The sequence below is a fragment of the Geotrypetes seraphini genome, chromosome 1, assembly GCF_902459505.1.
Source record: "Geotrypetes seraphini chromosome 1, aGeoSer1.1, whole genome shotgun sequence".
In the NCBI taxonomy this organism is placed as follows: Eukaryota; Metazoa; Chordata; class Amphibia; order Gymnophiona; family Dermophiidae; genus Geotrypetes; species Geotrypetes seraphini.
The window spans coordinates 123332125-123357610 of NC_047084.1; the positions used below are offsets into that span (position 1 = coordinate 123332125).

The 25486-nt window shown below is 43.8% G+C and overlaps 1 protein-coding gene across 4 annotated transcripts in view; it reads right to left on the reverse strand.

Moving 5' to 3' along the window:
- LOC117357318 (NACHT, LRR and PYD domains-containing protein 3-like) overlaps positions 1-25486 on the reverse strand; it is a 191077-nt gene that overhangs the window by 88066 nt on the left and 77525 nt on the right. For all 4 annotated transcript variants that reach the window (XM_033937704.1, XM_033937711.1, XM_033937695.1 and 1 more), the window contains one exon: positions 15477-15563. In XM_033937704.1, the coding sequence (XP_033793595.1) occupies positions 15477-15563 (87 nt within the window). The remainder of the gene's footprint in view (positions 1-15476; positions 15564-25486) is intronic.

Sequence of the window (25486 nt, forward strand, 5' to 3'; positions counted from 1 at the left end):
TATCCACGATGAACTTCATTTGCCATGTCGCTGCCCATTTCTCGAGCTTGATTATGTCACATTGCACATCATTGCAATGCCCCTGTGTCTTCACTACTTTGAATAACTTCGTATCGTCCGCAAATTTAATCACCTCATTCATCGTACCAATGTCCAGATCGTTTATAAAGATGTTGAAGAGCACGGGTCCAAGCACCGAGCCCTGCGGCACCCCACTGGTGACGCTCTTCCAGTCTGAGTATTGTCCATTTACCCCCACTCTCTGTTTCCTATCCTCCAGCCAGTTTTTAATCCACGTGAGTATTTTACCCTCGATTCCATGGCTCACAATTTTCCAAAGTAGTCGTTCATGCGGAACCTTGTTGAACGCCTTCTGAAAATCCAGATATACAGATATACAATGTCAACTGGGTCACCCTTGTCTATCTGCCTGTTTACTCCCTTGAAGAAGTACAGCAAGTTCGTCAAACAGGATCTGCCTTTGCTGAAGCTGTGCTGGCTGGTCATCAGATTGTGTCCGTCAAGGTGATTTTATGTGAGTACTTTCTCCTTAGAAGGGGAGCATAAAGAACTCTAGTGAGCTCCCAATCCAAGTTGTTTGTACCTGGAGCAATGGAGGGTTAGGAGCTGCCATGGGAATTGAAACCAGTCCCTAGCATCTCAGCCCTCTGCACTAACCATCTATTACTTCCCCTTTCTAATCTTCTATTCTACATTTTCAGCAGTCTACATCTGCTCATACCTCTTTTGAAAAGCACCTTTTGTTTATGACCGTCTTGCCTGATTGACTTTTCCAAAATGTTTCTCAGCTGATCCTAATTTTGCACCCTTTCTATAGCTCATTTTCCAGATCTGTTGAGAATTCAGAGGCAACAAATTGATCAGTTTGCTTGGAATGATCTTACTTAAATTACAATTTAAGCTGTATAGAAAGCCCTAAATTACATCTGAATATTTATTTGCCAGGTAGTATTGGGCTTGAAGGACCTTTGATCTGTTTCAGTCTGGCGATGCTTATGTTCTTATGTTCTCATGGCATTTCCTTTTGGCTTTTCTAAGCAGGACAATATTGTGAGATATGCTAATACTACTTATCAGACTTACTAGTCTGTAATTCCCTTCTTCCTTATTTTTCGGACTGGAAGAGTGTCACCAGTGGGATGCCGCAGGGCTCGGTGCTTGGACCCATGCTCTTCAACATCTTTATAAATGATCTGGACATAGGTACGATGAATGAGATGATTAAATTTACAGTCGATACGAAGTTATTCAGAGTAGTGAAGACACAAGGGGATTGCGAAGATCTGCAACGTGATATAATCAGGCTCGAAGAATGGGCATCAACATGACAGATGAGGTTCAACATGGATAAGTGTAAAGTGATGCATGTAGGTAACAAAAATCTCATGCACGAATACAGGATACGGGGCGGTACTTGGAGAAACCTCCCAGAAAAGGGACTTAGGAGTTTTGATCGACAAGTCGATGAAGCCGTCCGTGCAATGTGTGGTGGTGGCGAAAAGGGCGAACAGAATGCAAGGAATGATAAAGAAGGGGATCATGAACAGATCGGAGAAGGTTATCCTGCCGCTGTACCGGGCCATAGTGCGCCGTCACCTGGAGTATTGTGTCCAGCACTGGTCACCGTACATGAAGAAGGACACTGTATTGCTCAAAAGGGTCCAGAGAAGAGCGACAAAGATGGTTAAGGGGCTAGAGGAAGCTGACGCTTTTTAAGCAGGAGGGGGCTTGGGCCTCCCGGATGTCCGTGCCCATAATGTGGTGGCTCTAATGCGCTTCATTCATGAAGGTGTGACGGGGGTGGCTAGATTCTCCCCGCTGGGATGGATGGCGGGCTGGAGTGCACCATTTACTTTTCTGAATCTTGTGCATGCACCTAGTGGTGTGGGAGGCGAGGTACTCTCCAAATTGAAGTTTTTGCGTCCTTTTTGTCAGGCTTGGCGGTGGTGGCATCGGAGGCAGGTGCGATCTCCATGGGCTTCGTCTTTTTTGCAACGTCAGGGTAATCCGGACTTTCCCCCAGGTTTAGGCCGTTCCCTTTTGCTACTTGGGCTTCTCAGGGGGCTTTGACTCTTTCTCATATGCTAGACAGGGATACGGGTGTCTTTGCTTCCTTTGCCCAATTTCAGAACAGGTGGGACATTCCCAAAACTCAATTCTTTGCCTATTTACAAGCTCGTCATTACTATCAGAGTCTTTGTTTGCAGCTTGGCGAGGAGTGGACTTGTGGCCCCCTTGATGGGTATTTACTGAGCATACTGGCTGCCTTAAGCTCCCTGTCGGTTTGGTACCAGTTGGTTCGATCTTCTGCATCTCGGGGGCCGCTAATTTTGTTATGCAATACATGGAACCGGGATCTGGCTACACAGTATACTCTTAACTCTTCTGGCGCTTTTTCACACTTTGTATGCGTTCGTGAAATCCGCAGCTTGGCAGAAGACCCAATTTAAAATCATTCATAGGGCTTACATCACAATGGAAAGGGATGCTCGCATGGGTTTGTGGGAGGAACCTGTGTGTATCAAATGCAGAGGCGCCCCTGGGACGTTATTACATTCCTTTTTGGAGTGTTCTGAGCTCTCCTTATGGAACTTCTCCTTTGTGCAGCTTCGCTTAGTTCTGCAACGCACTATCGAGTGGGAGTATAAAACGTTGCTTCTCGGCGACCAGACCCTGTTGGAAGAGCAAGGCCTCACTGTTCCTCAGAGGCGATTTATTTATTTGACCTTCTTGATAGTTAAACAATATTACAATCTTGGACTCAAGCAGGACCCATCCCATTGGATAGTTGGATTCATCAGATGACTGAACTGGCCCACTTTGAGCTTGGCTATCATACTCGTTCCTCTAATCCTGAGGTGCTGGCATATTTAGCCCTGTGGCGGGTGTTCTTACGGTTACCTCTGGTCTCCAGTAGTCTTGGGAGTACGGGGGGGGAGTGATTGACGGGGGGGGGGGGGGGTGTTTGGTGTCTGTTAGCGAGTGTGGCTGGTGTACTTGGTACGGTGTGTGTGCAGTCCTTTGAGTAGGCGATTTCTGGGGTGGGTATGTTATGTTCTACTAAACAAAATTGTTTGGAGCTGAGCGGGAGACGTATTGTTCTTGCTGTTGGATACTTCTGTGTTTTCTTGCAGTGCTTAATGTTTTTGTTAGTGTACATTGAATTCTTCTTGATGGATGCTTTTTCATTTTATCCATGTATTTCGCTTGTTTCCCTTGTTGACTCCTTAATAAAAATGATTAAAAAAAAAAAAAAAAGGGGCTGGGGGAATTGGCCTACAGCGAAAGATTCGAGAAACTGGGCCTTTTCTCCCTCGAACAGAGGAGATTGAGGGGGGACCTGATCGAACCATTCAAGGTACTGAAGGGCAAAGGTTGTTCACCCTCTCCAAGGTAGGGAAAATGAGAGGGCACTCTCTAAAATTGAACATAAGGAAGTTTTTCTTCACCCAGAGAATGGTAGAAAACTGGAATGCTCTTCTGGAGTCTGTCATAGGGGAAAACATCCTCCAGGGATTCAAGACAAAGTTAGACAAGTTCCTGCTGAACCAGAACGTATGGAGGTAGGGCTAGTCTTAGTTAGGGCGCTGGTCTTTGACCAGAGGGCCGCCGCGTGAGCGGACTGCTGGGCACAATGGACCACTGGTCTGACCCAGCAGTGGCAATTCTTATGTTTCTTATGTTCCACTTTTGTGGAGAGGGACCACATCCATAATTCTCCAGTCCTTCAGTACCACTCCTGACTCTAAAGACTCACTGAAAAAGTCAGTCAGCGGAGCCACCAGAACTTTCTTAAATTCCTTCAGTACCCTCACATGTACACCATCCAGCCCCATTGCTTTGTCTATCTTTAATCTAGCTAGAGAGAGGGGTGGGGGGGGGGGGAAATGATAAAACAGATATGGGTACTTTACAAGTGAGTGGGAATTAGGAATTAAAAGCAGGGCTTGACATACTGACTCAGAAAGTCTGTTCCAGGCATGTGGAGCAGAAAGATAGAAGAGATGGAGTCTGGAGTTGATAAAGGAGAAGGGTACAGATAAGAGAGACTTACCCAATGAATGGAGTTCCTGAGGAGAAGTATTGAGGAGCTGTAGAGTGATTGCTTTTATAAGTTAATAAGAGAAGTTTGAATTGTAAGCAGAAATGGATAGGGAGACAATGAAGTGACTGCCACAGTTTAGACTTTAAAGTTTAATTGGGATGAGTCTTGTGTTAGTTTGTCTTCAAGTATTTCTTGAATAGCATGGTTTTTATTTCTTTTCTGAAAGATTTGTAATCTGGGGTCATTATCAGTAAATTGGAGAGTCTAGTCTAGTTGGTTGTTTTTATATTGCTGTTGATCACAAACCCCGGGATTTGGCCAGGTCCTTTCTGTCAGGTAGTTGTGGAAACAGGCTACTATTGATCAGACCCAGTATGGCTAGTCTTATGTTTGTATGGATTCTGTAGATGGTGCTTTGAGTTGCATGTGTACAATTTGTGTATACAATTCAATTACTGTCAATTAGCATTGACAATTGACATTCTAATAGCTGGCTGATGTCTCTTCTCTAGGATGTCCTGCCCCTGAGGAAACAGGAAGTAACAATAAATGGGTCAAGACACAGTAAAGAGATGGTTTGCGGCAGGCTGAAAATGCAAACCAGTGCCTGGTGACTGCTACTGGAGTCAACATGCTAGACAATCAGACAGAGGAAAGAAAGGAATGATATTGGACTTAAGGGAGGAAAGAGAGAGGGAAAAAAAACTATGGGGAGGATGACAAGGAAGAGAAAGAGAGATGCTGGGCCATGGGAGGTGACAGGATGAAAAAGAGATGGGACAGGGACATGTCAGGCTTCAATGGTATGGGAAGGAAAGGAGAGGGAGGAAATGCTGGTCTAGAAGGCTAAGGGATAGGGAAAGGAGATACCAAGAATGGTGGAAACCATGTGGAAAAGGCCAAGGGGGTATCAAGGAGATGAGTGAGAGGAGAATAGTACCGAGAATAGAAATATGGTAATGGGAAATAGGTGAAAGATAAATGGGAATAGAAGGCTGGGGAAAGGACGAGATGAGAAATGGGAGAGCTCTAGGGGGTGAGAGGAAGAGGAGGAAGACAAGAGAGACAATAAACAAAAGTCTGCAGAACAAGAAGGGGACGGAAAGGAAAATGGATCGCAAGGGAAACCAACAAGAAAACAAATCCATCGAGACTGTAGCGTGGCCGGTCCTCAGAGCTCGCAGTAACCGGCTCACGCTCACAATATTCTCCCCAGCGTGCTTCCCCAAGATGGAGGAAGTCCCTGTTGTGCAAAACTTATCTTATGAGTTTAATCAGAATGGCCTCACACAGGTAAGTTACAAAAATCAAATTTATTGTTCAATTCACAAGTCCAAGCAAAAAATATGAAAAGAACATGAATTCCAAAAGGTCTTGGTTATAAACATGAAAACAAAATAATATGCAGGTCACCAGCCTGGTCTGGATAACTTTCTCCAAGTTCAACTATCAATGTCCCAGGTATCACAAAGTCTCTGGCAGTCTTATTTGAAAATTGACAAACAATTATGTTATACTGCACTGTGCAGCGCTGCCCTTTCAAAAACAGAGGCATAAGGCAGGCAGATTTATCAAAGCGGCTCCTTGCTATCAAGGGCAAAATAAATTGCAAACCATTCACTAAGGTGCTGGGTAAATCCTGTTCCAGCTATCAGGATGTTTACCTCTTATGAAAAGAAAATGTTGAGGTTCTTTTCATAGCAGCCATCTTGGCAAAAGAAAAAAAAACTTCCCATTAAAGCAAACACATTTTTACTAGCATACATCCCTTTAACTAGCATGCTTACCAAAAAACCTTATGCCCAGCAGAATTGGAAATATTCACAACTTAATTCCAAAAAAAAACCAATTCCAAACTAACTGATTTCCATTGCTTCATGCAATCCCACCTCTGGTGAAACACTGTAATCCATATCTTCACATTCTGGATTTACCAAGGTTGTTTCCGCTGGTTCAGAGTCCAACATTTCCACATCCCGTGGCTCTGGAGGAATTGGAAGCTCCTTCCACCTGAGAGCTTCTCCAGTCTTCTTTTTTCTCTTGGTCAGCCAGCTCTCTAAATGCTGCCAAGCTGCTGTACCACGCCCAGCCCTACTCCGGGGCTGAACTTCCTTCAGCTGTGTTTGCCTTTTCCCCTGCTTAGCCAGCTTTCCACAAAATGGAGGATTTAAAGGGGCCTTACCAGATTTCACCAGGCTGTGTTCTGCATCAGGTCTGAACACAGCCTGTGCTTTCTGGTCTTGTTCCTGCCTATCAGGGACACAGTGATTAGCCCGGACCAGTTTCAGGGGATGTTTTCTTTCATTCTTTTCTGGCACAAGGCCGGCATTGGACTCGGGCTTGTGACAAGACTTAAACTGTATGTACACTAATGCAAGAAGCCTGACAAACAAAATGGGGGAACTAGAAACCAGGGCCAAAGATGAGAACCTAGACATCATAGCAATCACGGAAACATGGTGGAACGAGGACAACAAATGGGACACAGCACTACCAGGGTACAAGCTCTACCGAAGAGACAGGACACATCAGAAAGGAGGAGGAATAGCACTTTATGTAACGGATACAATTCAATCGACCAGAGTGGACACACCAACAATTAATGAACAACTGGAATCAATATGGGTTAAAATACCAGGAAGAAAGGGAACCGAGATAAAGATGGGGCTGTACTACCGCCCGCCCGGACAAACAGAAGCAATAGATGAAGAACTGAGAGCTGAGTTGAGGCGAGAATGTAAAAACGCTAACACCATAGTTATGGGAGATTTCAACTACCCAGGGATAGACTGGAGCCATGGAGTTTCCAATTGTTCAAAGGAATTGGAGTTCCTAGAGGCTGTAGGGGACTGTTACTTGGAACAGCTCGTCAAAGAACCAACGAGAGGGGCAGCTATTCTGGATTTAATCCTTAATGGGCTGAGAGGACCTGCCCAAGAAGTGGAAGTAGCGGGACCTTTAGGGAACAGTGACCACAACACGATCCAATTCAAAGTGGAACTAAGTATGCCAAAGGGGAGGAGAACCACTGTAACAACGTTCAACTTCAAGAAAGGGAACTATGATGCCATGAGACACATGGTAAAGAGAAAACTCAAGAACAGCACCAGAAAGGCACTGACGGTGGACCAAGCCTGGACCCTTTTTAAAGACACAGTGAACGAGGCGCAAAGCCGATATATACCCAGATTTAGAAAAGGGGGCAGAAAGAATCAAGCAAAGGACCCAGCATGGTTAACAAGAGAAGTTAAGAAGGTGGTAGGAGATAAGAAAAAATCCTTCAGGACTTGGAAAAAGGATAAAACTGAGGAAAATTGGAAAAAGCACAGGAAGCACCAAAAAGAATGCCACCGCGTAGTCAGAACAGCAAAGAGAGAATATGAAGAGAAACTTGCAAAGGAGGCACGGAACTTTAAACCTTTCTTTCGATATGTGAAAGGGAAACAGCCGGTGAGGGAGGAAGTGGGACCCCTGGATGAGGGGGATAGGAAAGGAGTGGTAAAGGAGGAAAAGGAAGTGGCGGACAGACTAAACACGTTCTTCTCGTCGGTCTTCACAAAAGAGGACACATCCAATGTTCCGGAACCGGAAAAATTCTTCAAGGGGGACCAAGAGGAAAAATTATCGTGCATGGAGGTAAGCCTCGAAGACGTACTCAAACAGATAGATAGGCTAAAAACTGACAAATCGCCAGGCCCGGACGGAATTCACCCAAGAATACTAAGAGAACTTAGAAACGAAATAGCGGAGTTACTGCAACAGATTTGTAACCTATCCCTGAAAACAGGGGTAATACCGGAAGACTGGAGGATAGCAAATGTTACACCTATCTTCAAGAAAGGAACCAGAGGCGACCCGGGGAATTATAGACCGGTCAGCTTGACCTCAGTTCCGGGGAAGATGGCCGAATCATTGATCAAGAACAGTATCATTGAGCACATAGAAAAAAATAAGCTGATGAGAACAAGCCAGCATGGTTTCTGTACTGGAAGATCCTGCCAAACAAACCTACTGCACTTCTTCGAGGGGATAAGCGGACATTTGGACAAAGGTGACCCCATAGATATAGTATACCTAGACTTCCAGAAAGCCTTCGACAAGGTACCTCATGAGCGCCTTCTAAGGAAACTGTGGAACCACGGGGTGGAAGGGGACATACACAGATGGATCAAAAACTGGTTGGCAAACAGGAATCAGAGGGTAGGAGTAAAGGGACACTATTCTGACTGGAAAGGGGTCACAAGTGGCGTCCCACAAGGGTCAGTGCTGGGACCGCTGCTATTCAATATATTTATTAATGACTTGGAAACAGGGACAAAGTGTGAAGTTATAAAATTTGCGGATGACACAAAACTCTCCGGTAAGGTTAGATCTGTAGAGGAATGTAAAAAACTCCAAAGGGATCTGGACAAACTGAGTGAGTGGGCAGATAAATGGCAGATGAGTTTTAATGTGGAGAAATGTAAAGTTATGCACATAGGGAAAGGGAACCTGATGTACAACTACATGATGGGGGGGATGACATTGGGAAAAGGCAACCTAGAAAAGGACTTGGGGGTTTTGGTGGATAAAACAATGAAACCGGCAGCACAATGCGCAGCGGCCTCAAAAAAGGCGAACAGAATGTTGGGCATTATCAAAAAAGGTATCACTACCAGAACCAAGGAAGTTATCCTCCCGCTGTACAGGGCAATGGTGCGACCGCATCTGGAGTACTGCGTCCAGTACTGGTCGCCGTACCTAAAGAAAGATATGGCGATACTCGAGAGGGTCCAGAGAAGAGCAACAAAAATGATAAAGGGCATGGAAAACCTCTCGTATGCTGAGAGGCTGGAGAAGTTGGGGCTCTTTTCCCTAGAAAAGAGGAGACTTAGAGGGGATATGATAGAAACTTATAAGATCATGAAGGGTATAGTGTAGGTAGAGAGAGACAGATTTTTCAGACTGGCGGGGGCAACAAGAACTAGAGGACACTCAAAAAAATTGAAGGGAGATAGTTTTAGAACAAATGCTAGGAAGTTCTTCTTTACCCAGAGGGTGGTGGACACCTGGAATGCGCTTCCAGAGGGGGTGGTTGAGCAGAGTACGGTTTTGGGTTTCAAAAAGGGATTGGACGAATTCCTGAGGGGTAAGGGAATCCAGGGGTACAATTAGAGGGTTACTATACAAGACAAAATGCTCTTGAGTAATAGATCACTACAGGTCATTGACCTGGGGGGCCGCCGCGGGAGCGGACTGCTGGGCATGATGGACCTATGGTCTGACTCGGCAGAGGCCATGCTTATGTGCTTATGTGCTTAAAAAGTAGAAAGGAGTCAGGTGAAATTTGAGTGGACAAAGGGAAAAAAATTTTTTAAAAGAAGGAAAGAGTTAAAAAGGAAACATCAGTATGTCAGAGACAGATATATTGAGGGAACAAGGTAGGAAGAGGGAGGAGAACTGAAAAAGAGAAAACTGCCACAGAAGAAAGACAGGAAAGCATATGGTATTAGAACATGAAACCATCCAGAAAATAAAGGTAAAAAAAAGTGTTTTATTTGGAATTTATTAATTGAAATATGTTAGCATTGGGAAATATTAATTGAAGATATCTTTGTACTGTGACAAACCCAAGCCCATTTTGGGTCCTTTCTATGACAAACCCAAGTCCAGTCCGGGTTTTGCCACAGGGATTAGGAAGAAATACAATATTCCCCTTTGTAAAAGAGCTGATCAGGTAGTGTCCCCGACTTTGGACTCAGCTGACTATTGCTCAGACCTGGAAGTAGAATCAGATGAGGCAGAGCAGGAAAGGTTGCAGCAGAAAACCTGCACAAGGTTTAAACCTGTCCCCAAGTCTGCTAGGGGATTACTTCCTTTCCAGCAGCCAGTCCAGGCAAGAGTTAAAGCTGGAAATGATCCTGCACTTAGGCAGATGGAACAAGCCTGTGTGTGGAAGGCCCCTCCCCCACCTAGTCTGAGTGAGAGGGTCCCTCCACAGCTTAAAATGAGTCAGTTTAGAACCCTAAGGGGGAGAAGCAGCCTGGAGGCATACCACTCTCTCTGCACCCGGAGAGAACCATCCACTCTCTCTGCACCCCGAGGAGGCAGGTTCTGCAAACTGGCAGATGATGGACACAGAGGAGCTTACTGTTGACCCTGAGAGTGAGGAAGGAACCCCAGGAGAACCCATGGAGACACAAAAGAGGCTGGTAGAACCAGAGGTTGTGCCCATGGATGTTGACATGCAGTAAGGAATATGAATATTGACTGTAATGAAGCCCTCAGTGATACCAATGTTTGTTTGAAGGGGTTTTGTATGTCTCTCCCTTCAGATAGTGAACTTTGAGCTATTGCTAGAAAGCTTTATTTATGAGGCTAGCAAATGTTTTTCCCTGCTAGCTGCTAAGCTGAGCCAGGAGTGTTCTTTCACACAGCTGTGCATAATTGATTAACTGAACGGCACAGCAGGGAGCTGTGCTGAGAGCCCTGCACGTTCCCGAGCTAGGGCTAAACAGAAAGAAAACTCCTTCACAGCCTGAGATGTGCTGAGTGTGCCTTTTGGAAACCTGTACAAATGAAGAATCTGTCTTGCAGAGCAACAGTGTGTGAGAGGAAACGTTAAGCTGGGGAAACCGTGTGACATGCTGGCCAGGTTTCTCGTTGCTCAGTTTTGTTGTTAAAGTTTGTTTTCATTTTATGGGATTTACCTACCTTTGAACTGATACAGCTGCTGGAGCTGAAGCAGCTCAGTTAATGTTTCTAAAACCAAACTGCCCTGGTGAAAAGGACTGTATAAAGTTTTGCTAAGAAAGTCCAGAGGCAAGAGACTGTATGTTAAGGTGGGACACTGGATTTGAAGCTTTTGCCTTGTTTGAGCAACTTGTGTTTGCCTCATAGTATTGAGTGCCTGTTTTGAAACCTGCTGAGCTGAAGCCTATTTCTTTTGTTGAATGAAACCAGTGATCACAATAAAACCTTTTGATTTGCTACACCCTGTCTGAGACTCTTGCCTTGCATGCCCTTATTAGGCTGGCAGGAAGCCAAGCCAAGTCCTTGGTAGTAGGGGACACGCTGGGCCAGAGTATTGTGTCACGATCCTGGGGCTCGCAACGCAGCGCCAGAGCGCGGGTGTGACAGTACTGTATTAGGTTTTATATTTCACCTTCTGCTCACGCTTGCCTCAGCTCCCTTCTGAAGAGCCCTAACCCTTTTAGTCTTTCCTCATACGAGAGGCATTCCATCCCCTTTATCATCTTGGTCACTCTTTGAACCTTTTCTAGCATCACTATATCTTTCTTGAGATAAGGAGACCAGAACTGAATGCAATACTCAAGGTGAGGTTGCACCATTGAGTGATACAGAAGCATTGTTAACCATCCCTTTTTTAATAATTCCTAGCATTTTGTTTGCTTTTTTGGACGCTGCCGCACATTGGGCGGAAGGTTTCAGTGTATTCTTACCGATGACACCTAGATCTTTTTCTTGAATGCCAACCCCGAAAGTGGACCCTAGCATCCAGTAACTGTGATTTGGGTTATTCTTCTCAATATGCATCGCTTTGCATTTGTCTACATTAAATTTTATCTGCTATTTGGACACCCGGTCTTCTAATTTCCTAAGGTCTTCCTGTAGTTTTTCACAGTCCACATATGTTTTAACAACTTTGAACAGTTTAGTGTCATCTGCAAATTTAATCACTTCACTCATCATTTATAAATAATTTAAATAGCACTGATCCCAGTACAGATCCCTGTGCCACTCCACTGTTTACTCCTCCATTGAGAATAATGACCATATAACCCTACCCTGTTTTCTATCTGATAACCAATTCTTAATCCATATTTGAATATTGTCTCCTATCCCATGACTCTTTAATTTTCTCAAGAGCTTCTCATGAGGAACTTTGTCAAAAGCTTTCTGAAAATCTAGATATATTACATCAACTGATTCAACTTTATTCATATGTTTATTTACACCTTCAAAGAAGTCAAGCAAAATCTCCCTCGGCTGAACCCATGCTGACTCTGTCTCATTAAATCATATGTTTGTCTACATATTCCATCATTTTATTTTTTATAATTGTTTCCACCATTTTACCTGGTACTGAAGTCAGGTTTACTTATGTGACCTGAATGCAACAGAAGCAAATTGCTGAACAGATATAACAAAAGAGATAAGACAGTTGTCAGCCCTAGCATTGCTAGCAATCAGCAGTTTTGGTTGCCCTAACCAATGTCAGCAAAGGCCTCTGGGAAATTATATCAATCTGACTCTGGAATGTTGATGCAGATAGACCCTATATTCTCCTGCACAGAATTCACATCCATTAAGCATCCAGCCAGACTGGATTGTTTATCAAGAAGATAGGCTGCTTGAATGGGACAAAGAAGCCAGAGACTAATCCCATCTACCACGCCTGCAAGTATCGCACCTTCCTTAACCATTGTTTCAAACAGTTTACAAATTCTAAACAGAAAGATACTGGGAAATACAATAGTTTCTATATTTAAAAATAAGATTCCAAGCTATAAAAGGCTCTTCTCTACAACACCCCCCTCTCTTGCTCCTCCGGCTCCTTTTGCTCCTCTTGCTCTCTTGTCTATCTCTGGGACCCGAAGCTTAGACCATCACCCCCATCCTCCTTTCTCTCTCTCTCTGCCTATCCCTGGAACTTCACGCTTCTCTCTGGACTCTGTAAGGCAGGGAAACTGCTTTGCTCTCTCCTTAATTGTAATGCTTATGAATATATAGACAATGGTCTATTAATTTTAAACTGAAATTCAACTCAGAAAAGACAAAAATCTTCATGGCAAGCCCAAAAAACAAAATCAACACAACAACAATACACTTAAATGGTCATGATCATCTAATATCCAAAACTATAAAAATACTAGGAGTCACCCTAGACACCCACCTGACCTTGATCGAACACACAAACTCGGTGACCATAAAATGCTTCCACATACTTTGGAAATTAAAAACCATAAAAAAATATTTCGACCCTCCATCTTTTAGACTACTGGTTCAGTCACTGATCCTATCCACTTTAGACTACTGCAATATCATCTATGTGGGTACACCCAAAAAAAACTTTGAGAAAATTAAGGATAGTGCAAAACACGGCTAAAGAAAAGTGACCACATTAGCCCCTACTATAAACTGCTGCACTGGTTGCCAATTGTGATAAACCCAGGTCTATTTCGGGTCTTACCCACAATAAACCCGGATCCGTTCCTGGTTTTGCCCCAGTGAGCAGGAATGTGCACAAGCCACCTAGGTGCAGGAGAGCGGATCAGGTGACTGACCAATTAATTAACTAAGCTGACTCTAGCTCTGACTGGGAAATGGAAATAGCAGAAACAGGGCAGGGTAAGTGTGAAAGTTTCACTCTAGGCAAACCTCATCCTGACACTGTTAAATACCTCAGGAAATTTGAACAGCCAGTTAAAACCAGGGCTAGAAAGTATCCCGTTTGTGAAAGCAGGAAGCAAGTCAGTGGGTAGAAAACCCTTCCCCCACAGTCTCAGAAGGGGAGTGGTTTCCCACCAGATATAATGAGCCTGCTGAGAACAGAGAGGGGGAGGCAGCCAAGGGAAGGCAGACTCACGAGGCACCCGGGAGAGGAATACCCAGGAGGGTATGAAGCTGGAGAGAGCCAGACTCTCTCAGACTGAGATGATGCAGCTCATATCAGGGAGCCTTGGGAGCAGCCAGAGGAGGAAGCAATGGACACCCAGGCAAGCCAGGCATGCACAGCATATTTACCCATGGAAATATAGTGAGTTTAAACCTGGATGTTTTCTCATTCCTCTGTGCTGCTAGAGAATCTGAAAGCTTAGATACTTCAGTTTAAAACTCTCCCTGAAAGCTTAAATGCAGAAGTTTTCTTTAAAGCCCTGAATTATATACCGTGGTATGAGTGTTTGTACTTCCTGGCTGATTGCCAAGCTGAGCCAGCACGTTGTTTTCTCTCAGCTGTGGCTAATCCCAAATGCACTATTGCAGAGAAGGGAAACGTACATGTGATATTGAAGACTTGTGATATATCAATGATTTTTGAACATAACAATAAGCTGTTTGGTCCAAAAGAATATTGATTTTGAATACTGATTCTGGTGAAGAGAACTGAGACCCATAAGCTGGCAAGCCCAGAAGCAGGGACTGTTTCTAATTACAGTGTTATTCAAGTTTTGTTTTTGGAACCTTTATGAGTTTGATGTCATGTGCTGTGAATGCATACTGCACTGCAAGGCTGATGCCTGAATGTTTTTGGAATTATGTTACCATTACTGAAATAAAGCTATTTTTGGTTTTTCACATTCTGACTGAAACCTATATTCCTTGCATGCATGCCTAAAAGTAAGACCTGGAGGATCCCTTAGTAGAAAGGGACACGTGGGACTGAAATTTTGGTCATTTTCCTGGGGCTTGCAACATCGGCAAGAACCCGGGGTGTGACACAATTGAGGCACGGACTTTATTCAAGTTTTTCTGTTTTTGCTATAAACTGGTGTGGGGAATGGCCCCAATTTACCTATTACCTCACTTCGAACTTTACACCCCCACAAGGACAACCAGAAATCGCAACCTCTTTGCCTACCCAAAGATCATAGGTTGCAAATACAGAACCTTTCTGGATAGAACTTTTAAGTTTCAAGCTGCCAGACAGCAAACCTGGCTAGGCAACTTCACCAACAAAACCAGGCAGACCTATGGCGCCTTTCGGAAAGAAATCAAGACCGCTCTATTCAATAGATTTATTTCCCAACCAGACAACGCCCCCCCCCCCCCATCCTAAAACCTTTCTCTTTACATTGATACTACACTTCTTCACAAATGTATTCTGTTTTTCTCTTGACTATTCAGTGTCTTCCTCACCACCTGTATTCTGTAATTCGCTGACCATCCAGCCCCTTTGATGTAAAATGCTTAAGATTATACTATAATCTATTTGTAACCTGTAAACTCTGATTACTCAGTGACTTCCTACCTGTTCTCACCTTGTAATTCGCTGATTGTACATCTCTCTATCACTGTAAAGCGCCTAGAAGTCGCAAGATTATGGCGGTTTAGAAAAAATAAAGTTATTATTATTATTACTTTTCTGTAAGCCTATTTCTCTAATATATTCTTTATGCAATCACCTCTGGCTGTGCTTCTCATTTGATTCTATTCCTGGTGAATCTTCTGTGAGGGAATTGAACCTGGGACCTGTGGTTTGTAAGGGCGCCTAACATAACCCGTACAACCTCACATTGTGGGGGCCACTACAATCCTTACAAACAGGACATATAAGGGTTAGGAAGTTTCTCGCAGAGAGAACAGTAAGATGGACCTAGGTATCTTATGGTGAGTGGGAGTGTATCACGTCCCATCCCATTTTCCCTTCAGAAGAATTACATGAACCAGGAATGTAATTATTACTTACACTAGTTTCTGAATTCTGCAGTCTGGTCTCCTCAGGGCCTGAGACAGGATATTTATTCCCTCATCCCCCATGTTCACATTGAGCAGCCTGAACAAGAAAGCACAAAAATTTACAAAGCCGTAAGAACATATCAAAGGTCATTTTAGAAGAGCTAAACAGTAGGGTCACAAACTGTAGGTGTCTCTCTATGTCTGAGCAGCAAGTTTAGATGAAGCCATTGCTTAGACATGGATATTGGTGGCTCGTGCCCTTTTGAAGGGGGTCTGAATGGGCCTGAGAAATATGTATGAGCGTTTCCTATTTTCTAGCAGCACTAAATAGACAGAGGCCAATAGAAAGTAGAAGAAATAAAAGTCAGAATGATGATGAGGGCTGGGCCAATGGCAACCAGATCTTGCATTGAAGAACACTGGTCTAAATAATTGTTTAGGAAAACCTAAAAAAAGCCTGTTTCAGGAAGGATTCAAAAGAATATACAATCTACACTCTATGATAAATATTTTTTAAAATAAGCTTTCAGAGACAAAGAATGTATTTTTCTTTTAAGAAATTATTCAAATCTTTTTAAACCCTGCTAAGCTAACTGCTTTTACCGCATTCTTTGACAAAAAAATCCTGATTTAATTATACATTGAGACCCAAATCTATATATATAAAATCGGATGTATGTATGTATGTGCCGCGATTACGCAAAAACGGCTTGACCGATTTGAACGAAACTTGGTATGCAGATCCCTCACTACCCGGGATGATATGTTCTGGGGGTCTCGCGGCCCACCTGCACACGTGGGCGGAGCTACAAACAGATAATCAGATTTCACCCATTCATGTCAATGGAAAAAATGTAAAGAGCTGCCAACGCAAAAACGGCTTGCCCGATTTGAACGAAACTTGGTATGCCGATCCCTCACTACCTGGGGTGATATGTTCTGGGGGTCTCACGGCCCACCTGCACATGTGGGCGGAGCTACAAACATAAAATCAGATTTCACCCATTCATGTCAATGGAAAAAATGTAAAAAGCTGCCATTCTCACAGTAAATCAAAAACGTCTTGACCAATTTGAACGAAACTTGGTATACAGATCCCTCACTACCTGGGGTGATATGTTCTTGGGGTCTCGCGACCCCCTTGCACACGTGGGCGGAGCTACAAACAGAAAATCGGATTTCACCCATTCATGTCAATGGAAAAAATGTAAAAAGCTGCCATTCTCACAGTAATTCACAAACGGCTTGACCGATTTGAACGAAACTTGGTATGCAGATCCCTCACTACCTGGGATGATATGTTCTGGGGGTCTCGCGGCCCACCTGCACATGTGGGCGGAGCTACAAACAGAAAATCAGATTTCACCCATTCATGTCAATGGAAAAAATGTAAAAAGCTGCCATTCTCACAGTAATTCAAAAACGGCTTGACCGATTTGAACGAAACTTGGTATGCAGATCCCTCACTACCTGGGATGATATGTTCTGGGGGTCTCGCGGCCCACCTGCACATGTGGGCGGAGCTACAAACAGAAAATCAGATTTCACCCATTCATGTCAATGGAAAAAATGTAAAAAGCTGCCATTCTCACAGTAATTCAAAAACGGCTTGACCGATTTGAACGAAACTTGGTATGCAGATCCCTCACTACCTGGGATGATATGTTCTGGGGGTCTCGCGGCCCACCTGCACATGTGGGCGGAGCTACAAACAGAAAATCAGATTTCTCCCGGCTAGGGAGGATGTGGGACCGCTAGACGATGGTGACAAGAAGGGAGTGGTGAAGGAGGAGAAAGAAGTGGCAGAAAGACTTAACGCGTTCTTTTCATCTGTATTTACAAACGAAGACACATCCAGCATTCCGGAACCTGAACAATTCTTCAATGGAAATCAGGCAGAAAAATTAACAACCATGGAAGTGAGCCTTGAAGATGTACACAGGCAGATAGATAAATTAAAAACAGACAAATCCCCGGGTCCGGACGGAATCCATCCAAGGGTTCTGAAGGAATTAAAGGAGGAGATAGCGGAATTACTGCAGCAAATTTGCAATCTATCCCTGAAAACAGGCGTGATCCCGGAGGACTGGAAGATAGCCAATGTTACGCCCATCTTTAAAAAGGGATCAAAAGGTGACCCAGGAAATTACAGACCGGTGAGTCTGACCTCGGTACCGGGGAAAATGGCAGAAACACTGATAAAAGAAAAAATTGATGAACATTTTGAAAGAAACGAACTTCTGATAACCAGCCAACACGGTTTCTGCAAGGGAAGATCTTGCCTAACTAACTTATTGCACTTCTTCGAAGGAATTAACAAACGGATGGACAATGGAGACCCCATAGACATCATATATCTTGATTTCCAAAAAGCCTTTGACAAGGTGCCCCATGAACGCCTACTCCGGAAACTGAAGAACCATGGGGTGGAAGGAGATGTACATAGATGGATCAGAAGCTGGTTGGCGGGTAGGAGACAGAGGGTGGGAGTGAAGGGCCACTACTCGGACTGGAGGAAGGTCACGAGTGGGGTCCCGCAGGGCTCAGTACTAGGGCCGCTGCTATTTAATGTATTCATAAATGATCTGGAAACAGGGACGAAGTGTGAGATAATAAAATTTGCAGATGACACTAAACTATTTAGTAGAGCTCGGACTAAAGAAGACTGTGAAAAACTGCAAAGGGACTTGAACAAACTAGGGGAATGGGCAACAAGATGGCAGATGAAGTTCAATGTTGAGAAATGTAAAGTATTACATGTGGGAAACAGAAACCCGAGGTACAACTATACGATGGGAGGGATGTTTTTAAATGAGAGTACCCAAGAAAGGGACCTGGGGGTGATGGTGGACTTGACAATGAAGCCGTCAGCACAGTGCGCAGCGGCTGCTAAGAAGGCAAATAGAATGCTAGGCATCATCAAAAAGGGTATTACAACCAGAACGAAAGAAGTTATCTTGCCATTGTATCGAGCGATGGTGCGTCCGCATCTGGAGTACTGCGTCCAATATTGGTCGCCGTACCTTAAGAAGGATATGGCGATACTCGAGAGGGTTCAGAGGAGAGCGACACGTCTGATAAAAGGGATGGAAAACCTTTCATACGCTGAGAGATTGGAAAAACTGGGACTTTTTTCCCTGGAGAAGAGAAGACTTAGAGGGGATATGATAGAGACTTACAAGATCATGAAGGGCATAGAGAGAGTAGAGAGGGACAGATTCTTCACACTTTCAAAAAATAAAAGAACAAGAGGGCATTCAGAAAAGTTGAAAGGGGACAGATTCAGAACGAATGCTAGGAAGTTCTTCTTTACCCAGCGTGTGGTGGACACCTGGAATGCGCTTCCAGAGGGCGTGATAGGGCAGAGTACGGTACTGGGGTTCAAGAGGGAATTGGACAACTTTCTGCTGGAAAAGGGAATAGAGGGGTATAGATAGAGGATTACTGCACAGGTCCTGGACCTGTTGGGCCACCATGTGAGCGGACTGCTGGGCACGATGGACCTCAGGTCTGACCCAGTAGAGGCATTTCTTATGTTCTTATGTTCTTATGTCAATGGAAAAAATGTAAAAAGCTGCCATTCTCACTGTGACCAATTTGGACGAAACTTGGTATGCCGATCCCTCACTACCTGGGGTGATATGTTCTGGGGGTCTCGCGGCCCACCTGCACATGTGGGCGGAGCTACAAACAGAAAATCAGATTTCACCCATTCATGTCAATGGAAAAAATGTAAAAAGCTGCCATTCTCACAGTAATTCAAAAACGGCTTGACCGATTTGAACGAAACTTGGTATGCAGATCCCTCACTACCTGGGATGATATGTTCTGGGGGTCTCGCGGCCCACCTGCACATGTGGGCGGAGCTACAAACAGAAAATCAGATTTCACCCATTCATGTCAATGGAAAAAATGTAAAAAGCTGCCATTCTCACTGTGACCAATTTGGACGAAACTTGGTATGCAGATCCCTCACTACCTGGGGTGATATGTTCTGGGGGGTCTCGCGGCCCACCTGCACACGTGGGCAGAGCTACAAACTGAAAATCAGATTTCACCCATTCATGTCAATGGAAAAAATGTAAAAAGCTGCCATTCTCACAGTAATTCACAAACGGCTTGACCGATTTGAACGAAACTTGGTATGCAGATCCCTCACTACCTGGGGTGATATGTTCTGGGGGTCTCGCGGCCCACAACTCTATGTTGCTTGCTCAAGGGTGGGTTCACCCAAGAATTTATATGTTCTTGCTCCTGGAGGTGAAACTAAAATTGTTGTTTATAATCAAGTTTTGCGTTAGTTGTATTGTATTCATTTTGTCAAATATTTCACATTATAATTTGAATATATGTGTGTGTGTGTATGTATGTATGTTCCAGCATAACTCTTCAATGCATGGACAGATTTCAACCAAACTTGACATACACATTACTTACTATCTGAGGACAAACACTGTGGGGGTGGGAAGGGGGGATATGTAAAAATGATTGAAAATGACAGATTTTAGTATCTACCCCATAGTGTTTTCGGGCTCACACATGAATACTCAGCATAACTCTGAAACGCATGGAGAGATTTCAACCAAACTTGGTACACATATGACTTACTATCTGGGGAAAAATATTGTGCAGGTGGGACGGGGTAAAATACTGTGGGGGTGGGAAGGGGGTGATATGTTAAAATTATCAAAAGCGACAGATATTAATGTCCAACCCATAGTTTTCGGGCTCGCAGATGCCGTTTAAGTCTAAGTTCAGCCCCATAGAGAGGGACATTCCTTTGGGACATGTGGAGGGTAGGGGGTTGGGACATGGGGGTGGGGCATATGGGACATGTGAGGGGGTAACGTGGGGGGTGGGACATGTGGGACATAGGGGGGTGGGACATGTAGGGGGTTGGACATTTTGGGATAAATAAATATCCGGGCAACGCCGGGTTATCAGCTAGTTCTATATATAATGCATCTAAAGTTATGCACCTACATTGGTGCTTGTAGTTGATATAGGCACACAACTGATTAATAGTCTTAATCGGCATTGATATTAGCAATTAACAACTCACAACTGAAGCTAATAGGAGTTATTTGAAAGTTAGGTGCACAAATTGTTAGATGCCTACCACAAAGTAGTATGTGCCTACTCCAAGGTATCTTCTAAGCACTGGCAAGTTAGATACAAAGCATTGATAAAGACAGCTAAGAAAGAATATGAAGAGAAACTTGCAAAAGAGGCAAAAACTCATAGCAATTTTTTTAGGTACATCAGAAACAGAAAACCTGTGAGGGAATCTGTGGGACCGTTGGATGATCAAGGAGCGAAAGGGGTGCACAGGGAGGATAAGGCCATAGCGGAAAGACTAAATAAATTATTTGCTTCGGACTTTACGGAAGATGATGTAAGAGATCTACCTGAACCAGAAATGGTTTTCAAGGGCGATAATGCAGAGGAACTGAAAGAAATCTTGGTGAATCTGGAAGATGTACTAAGCCAAATTGACAAGTTAAAAAGTGATAAATCGCCAGGACCGGATGGTGTACACCCCAGGGCATTAAAAGAACTCAAAAATGAAATTGCTGACCTGCTGTTAGTTATCTGTAATCTGTCACTAAAATTGTCTGTAGTACCTGAAGATTGGAGGATGGCCAATGTTACGCCAATTTTTAAAAAGGGCTCCGGGGAGATCCGGGAAATTACAAACCAGGTAACCACTTCAGTGCTGGGCAAAATGGTAGAAATGATTATAAAAAAAAAAATTGTGGAACACATAGACAAACATGATATAATGAGACGGAGTCAGCATGGGTTCAGCCGAGGGAGATCTTGCATCACAAATTTGCTTGACGTCTTTGAAGGTGTGAATAAACAAGTGGATAAGGTTAGCCAGTTGATATAGTGTATCTAGATTTTCAGAAAGTTTTTGATAAAGTTGCTCACGAGAGGCTCCTGAGAAAATTAAAGAGTCATGGGATAGGTGGCAAAGTTCAGTTGTGGATTAGGAATTGGTTATCGGATAGAAAACAGAGGGTAGGGTTAAATGGTAATTTTTCTCAATGGAGAAGAATAAATAGTGGACTGCCGCAGGGGTCTGAACTGAAACCGGTGCTATTTAACTTATTTATAAATGATCTAGAATTTGGAACGACGAGTGAGGTGATTAAATTTGCAGATGACACTAAACTGTTCAAAGTTGTTAAAATCCATGCGTATTGTGAAAAATTGCAGACGGACCTTAGGAAATTGGAAGACTGGGTGTCCAAATGGCAGATGAAATTTAATGTGGACAAAGGCAAAGTGATGCACATTGGGAAGAATAACCTGACTCACAGTTACCGGATGCTAGGGTCCACCTTGGGGATTAGCGCCCAAGAAAAGGATCTGGGTGTCATCATAGACAATACGATGAAATCTTCCACCAAATGTGCGGTGGCGGCGGCCAAAAAAGCAAATAGGATGCTAGGAATTATTAAAAAAGGGATGGTTAACAAGACTAAGAATGTTATAATGCCCCTGTATTGCTCCATGGTGCAACCTCATCTGGAGTATTTCATTCAATTCTGGTCTCCATATCTCAAGAAAGATATAGTAGTGCTTGAAAAGGTTCAAAGAAGAGCGACCAAGATGGTAAAGGGGATGGAACGCCTCTCGTATGAGGAAAGACTAAAACGGTTAGGGCTCTTCAGCTTGGAAGAGAGACGGCTGAGGGGAGATATGATTGAAGTCTACAAAATCCTGAGTGGAGTAGAACGGGCACAAATGGATCGATTTTTCACTCCGTCAAAAATTACAAAGACTAGGGGACATAAGAACATAAGAATTGCCTCTGCCGGGTCAGACCAGGGGTCCATCGTGCCCGGCAGTCCGCTCTCGCGGCGGCCCCCCAGGTCCATGACCTGTAAGTGTTCCCTACCTAACCTAAAACGTCCATACCCTGTTTGCTTAATGTCCTGTAAGGTAAACCTCTATCTGTACCCTGTTATCCCCTTCGCTTCGATGAAGTTACAGGGAAATACTTTTAAAACCAATAGGAGGAAATTTTTTTTCACTCAGAGAATAGTTAAGCTCTGGAACACGTTGCCAGGAGATATAGCAAATACTCAGAACTCCTCAGCACTCTACTCCATTGTCTGTTCATTCTCTCTATACACCGGAAGACCAATCTCCAATTCAAATCGATCTACAGTGCAAGAACTACAGTGCAAGGGAAATACTTTTAAAACCAATTGGAGGAAATTTTTTTTCACTCAGAGAATAGTTAAGTTCTGGAACCGTTTGCCAGAGGATGTGGTAAGAGTGGATAGCATAACTGTTTTTAAGAAAGGTTTGGGCAAGTTCCTGGAGGAAAAGTCCATAGTCTGTTATTGAGAAAGACACGGGGGAAGCCACTACTTGCCCTGTATTGATAGCATGGAAACTGGTTGGTGGACAGACACCAGAGAGTGGCGATTAATGGAATTCACTTGGAGGAAGGAAAGGTGAGTAGTGGAGTCCTTCAAGGATCATTGCTGGGGCCAATCCTGTTCAATATGTTTATGAGTGACATTGCTGAAGGGTTGGATGGAAAGATTTGCCTTTTTGCGGATTATACCAAGATTTGTAACAGAGTGGACACTAAGGAGGAATAAAATATTCAGTTGTGGATTACGAACTGGTTATCAGGCAGAAAACAGAGGGTAGGGTTAAATGGCCATTTTTCTCAGTGGAGGAGGGTAAATAGAGGAATGCCACAGGGATATGTTCTGGGACCTGTGCTACTTAACTTATTTATAAATGATATGGAAATTGGAAGAACAAGTGCAGTGATTAAATTTGCAGTTGACACTAAACTGTTCAAAGTTGATAAAACATTTACAGACTGTGAAAGGTTGCAGGTAGACCTTAGGAAATTAGAAGATTGGGTGTCCAAATGGCAGATGAGATTTAACGTGGACAAATGCAAAATGATGCACTTTGAGAAGAATAACCCAAATCCTAGTTACCAGATGCTAGGATCTACCTTGGGAGTTAGCACCCATGAAAAAGATCTGGATGTCATTGTAGACAATACGCGAGTCCTATTAAAGACTTGTTCAACAAATCTCTGGAGACGGGAGTGATTCCTGGGGATTGGAGGAGAGCGGATGTGGTCCCTATTCATAAAAGTGGTCACAGGGATGAAGCAGGAAACTACAGGCCGGTGAGCCTCACTTCAGTTGTTGGAAAAATAATGGAAGTGTTGCTGAAAGAAAGGATAGTGTATTTCCTTGAATCTAATGGGTTACAGGATCCGAGGCAACATGGCTTTACAAAAGGTAAATCGTGCCAAACGAACCTGATTGAATTTTTTGATTGGGTGACCAGAGAGCTGGATCGAGGACATATGCTAGATGTAATTTACTTGGATTTCAGCAAAGCCTTTGATACAGTTCCTCATAGGAGGCTGTTGAACAAACTTGAAGGGCTGAAGTTAGGACCCAAAGTGGTGAACTGGGTCAGAAACTGGCTGTCGGACAGACGCCAGAGGGTGGTGGTTAATGGAAGTCGCTCGAAGGAAGGAAAGGTGACTAGTGGAGTCCCTCAGGGTTCGGTGCTGGGGCCAATCCTGTTCAATATGTATGTAAGTGACATTTCTGAAGGGTTAGAAGGAAAAGTGTGCCTTTTTGCAGATGATACCAAGATTTGTAACAGAGTAGACACCGAAGAGGGAGTGGAAAATATGAAAAAGGATCTGCAAAAGTTAGAGGAATGGTCTAATGCCTGGCAACTAAAATTCAATGCAAAGAAATGCAGAGTAATGCATTTGGGGATTAATAATAGGAAGGAACCGTATATGCTGGGAGGAGAGAAGCTGATATGCACGGACAGGGAGAGGGACCTTGGGGTGATAGTGTCCGAAGATCTAAAGGCGAAAAAACAGTGTGACAAGGCAGTGGCTGCTGCCAGAAGGATTCTGGGCTGTATAAAGAGAGGCGTAGTCAGTAGAAGGAAGAAGGTGCTGATGCCCCTGTACAGGTCATTGGTGAGACCCCACTTGGAGTATTGTGTTCAGTTTTGGAGACCGTATCTGGCGAAAGACGTAAGAAGACTTGAGGCGGTCCAGAGGAGGGCGACGAAAATGATAGGAGGCTTGCGCCAGAAGACGTATGAGGAGAGACTGGAAGCCCTGAATATGTATACCCTAGAGGAAAGGAGAGACAGGGGAGATATGATTCAGACGTTCAAATACTTAAAGGGTATTAACGTAGAACAAAATCTTTTCCAGAGAAAGGAAAATGGTAAAACCAGAGGACATAATTTGAGGTTGAGGGGTGGTAGATTCAGGGGCAATGTTAGGAAATTCTACTTTACGGAGAGGGTGGTGGATGCCTGGAATGCGCTCCCAAGAGAGGTGGTGGAGAGTAAAACTGTGACTGAGTTCAAAGAAGCGTGGGATGAACACAGAAGATTTAGAATCAGAAAATAATATTAAAGATTGAACTAGGCCAGTTACTGGGCAGACTTGCACGGTCTGTGTCTGTGTATGGCCGTTTGATGGAGGATGGGCAGGGGAGGACTTCAATGGCTGGGAGGGTGTAGATGGGCTGGAGTAAGTCTTAACAGAGATTTCGGCAGTTGGAACCCAAGCACAGTACCGGGTAAAGCTTTGGATTCTCGCCCAGAAATAGCTAAGAAGAAAAAAAAAAAAAATTTAAATTGAATCAGGTTGGGCAGACTGGATGGACCATTCGGGTCTTTATCTGCCGTCATATACTATGTTACTATGTTACTATGTATGAAACCTTTTGCCCAATGTGTGGCTAGGAAGTATTAGAAAAGGGATGGTAAACAAGACTAAGAATACTCTAATGCTTCTATATCGATCCATGAAATAGAGAATGGAGGAAGGGGAGAGACGTGTTTAGGAGGAAAGATAAAGGGTTGAGTCTTAGCCATGTTTAATTTTAGATGGCAGTGAGATATCCAGGTAGCAATGTCAAATAGGCAGGCTGAGAATCGTGCCTGGATTCCTGTAAAAATTTCAGGTATAGAGAGATAGATTTACGA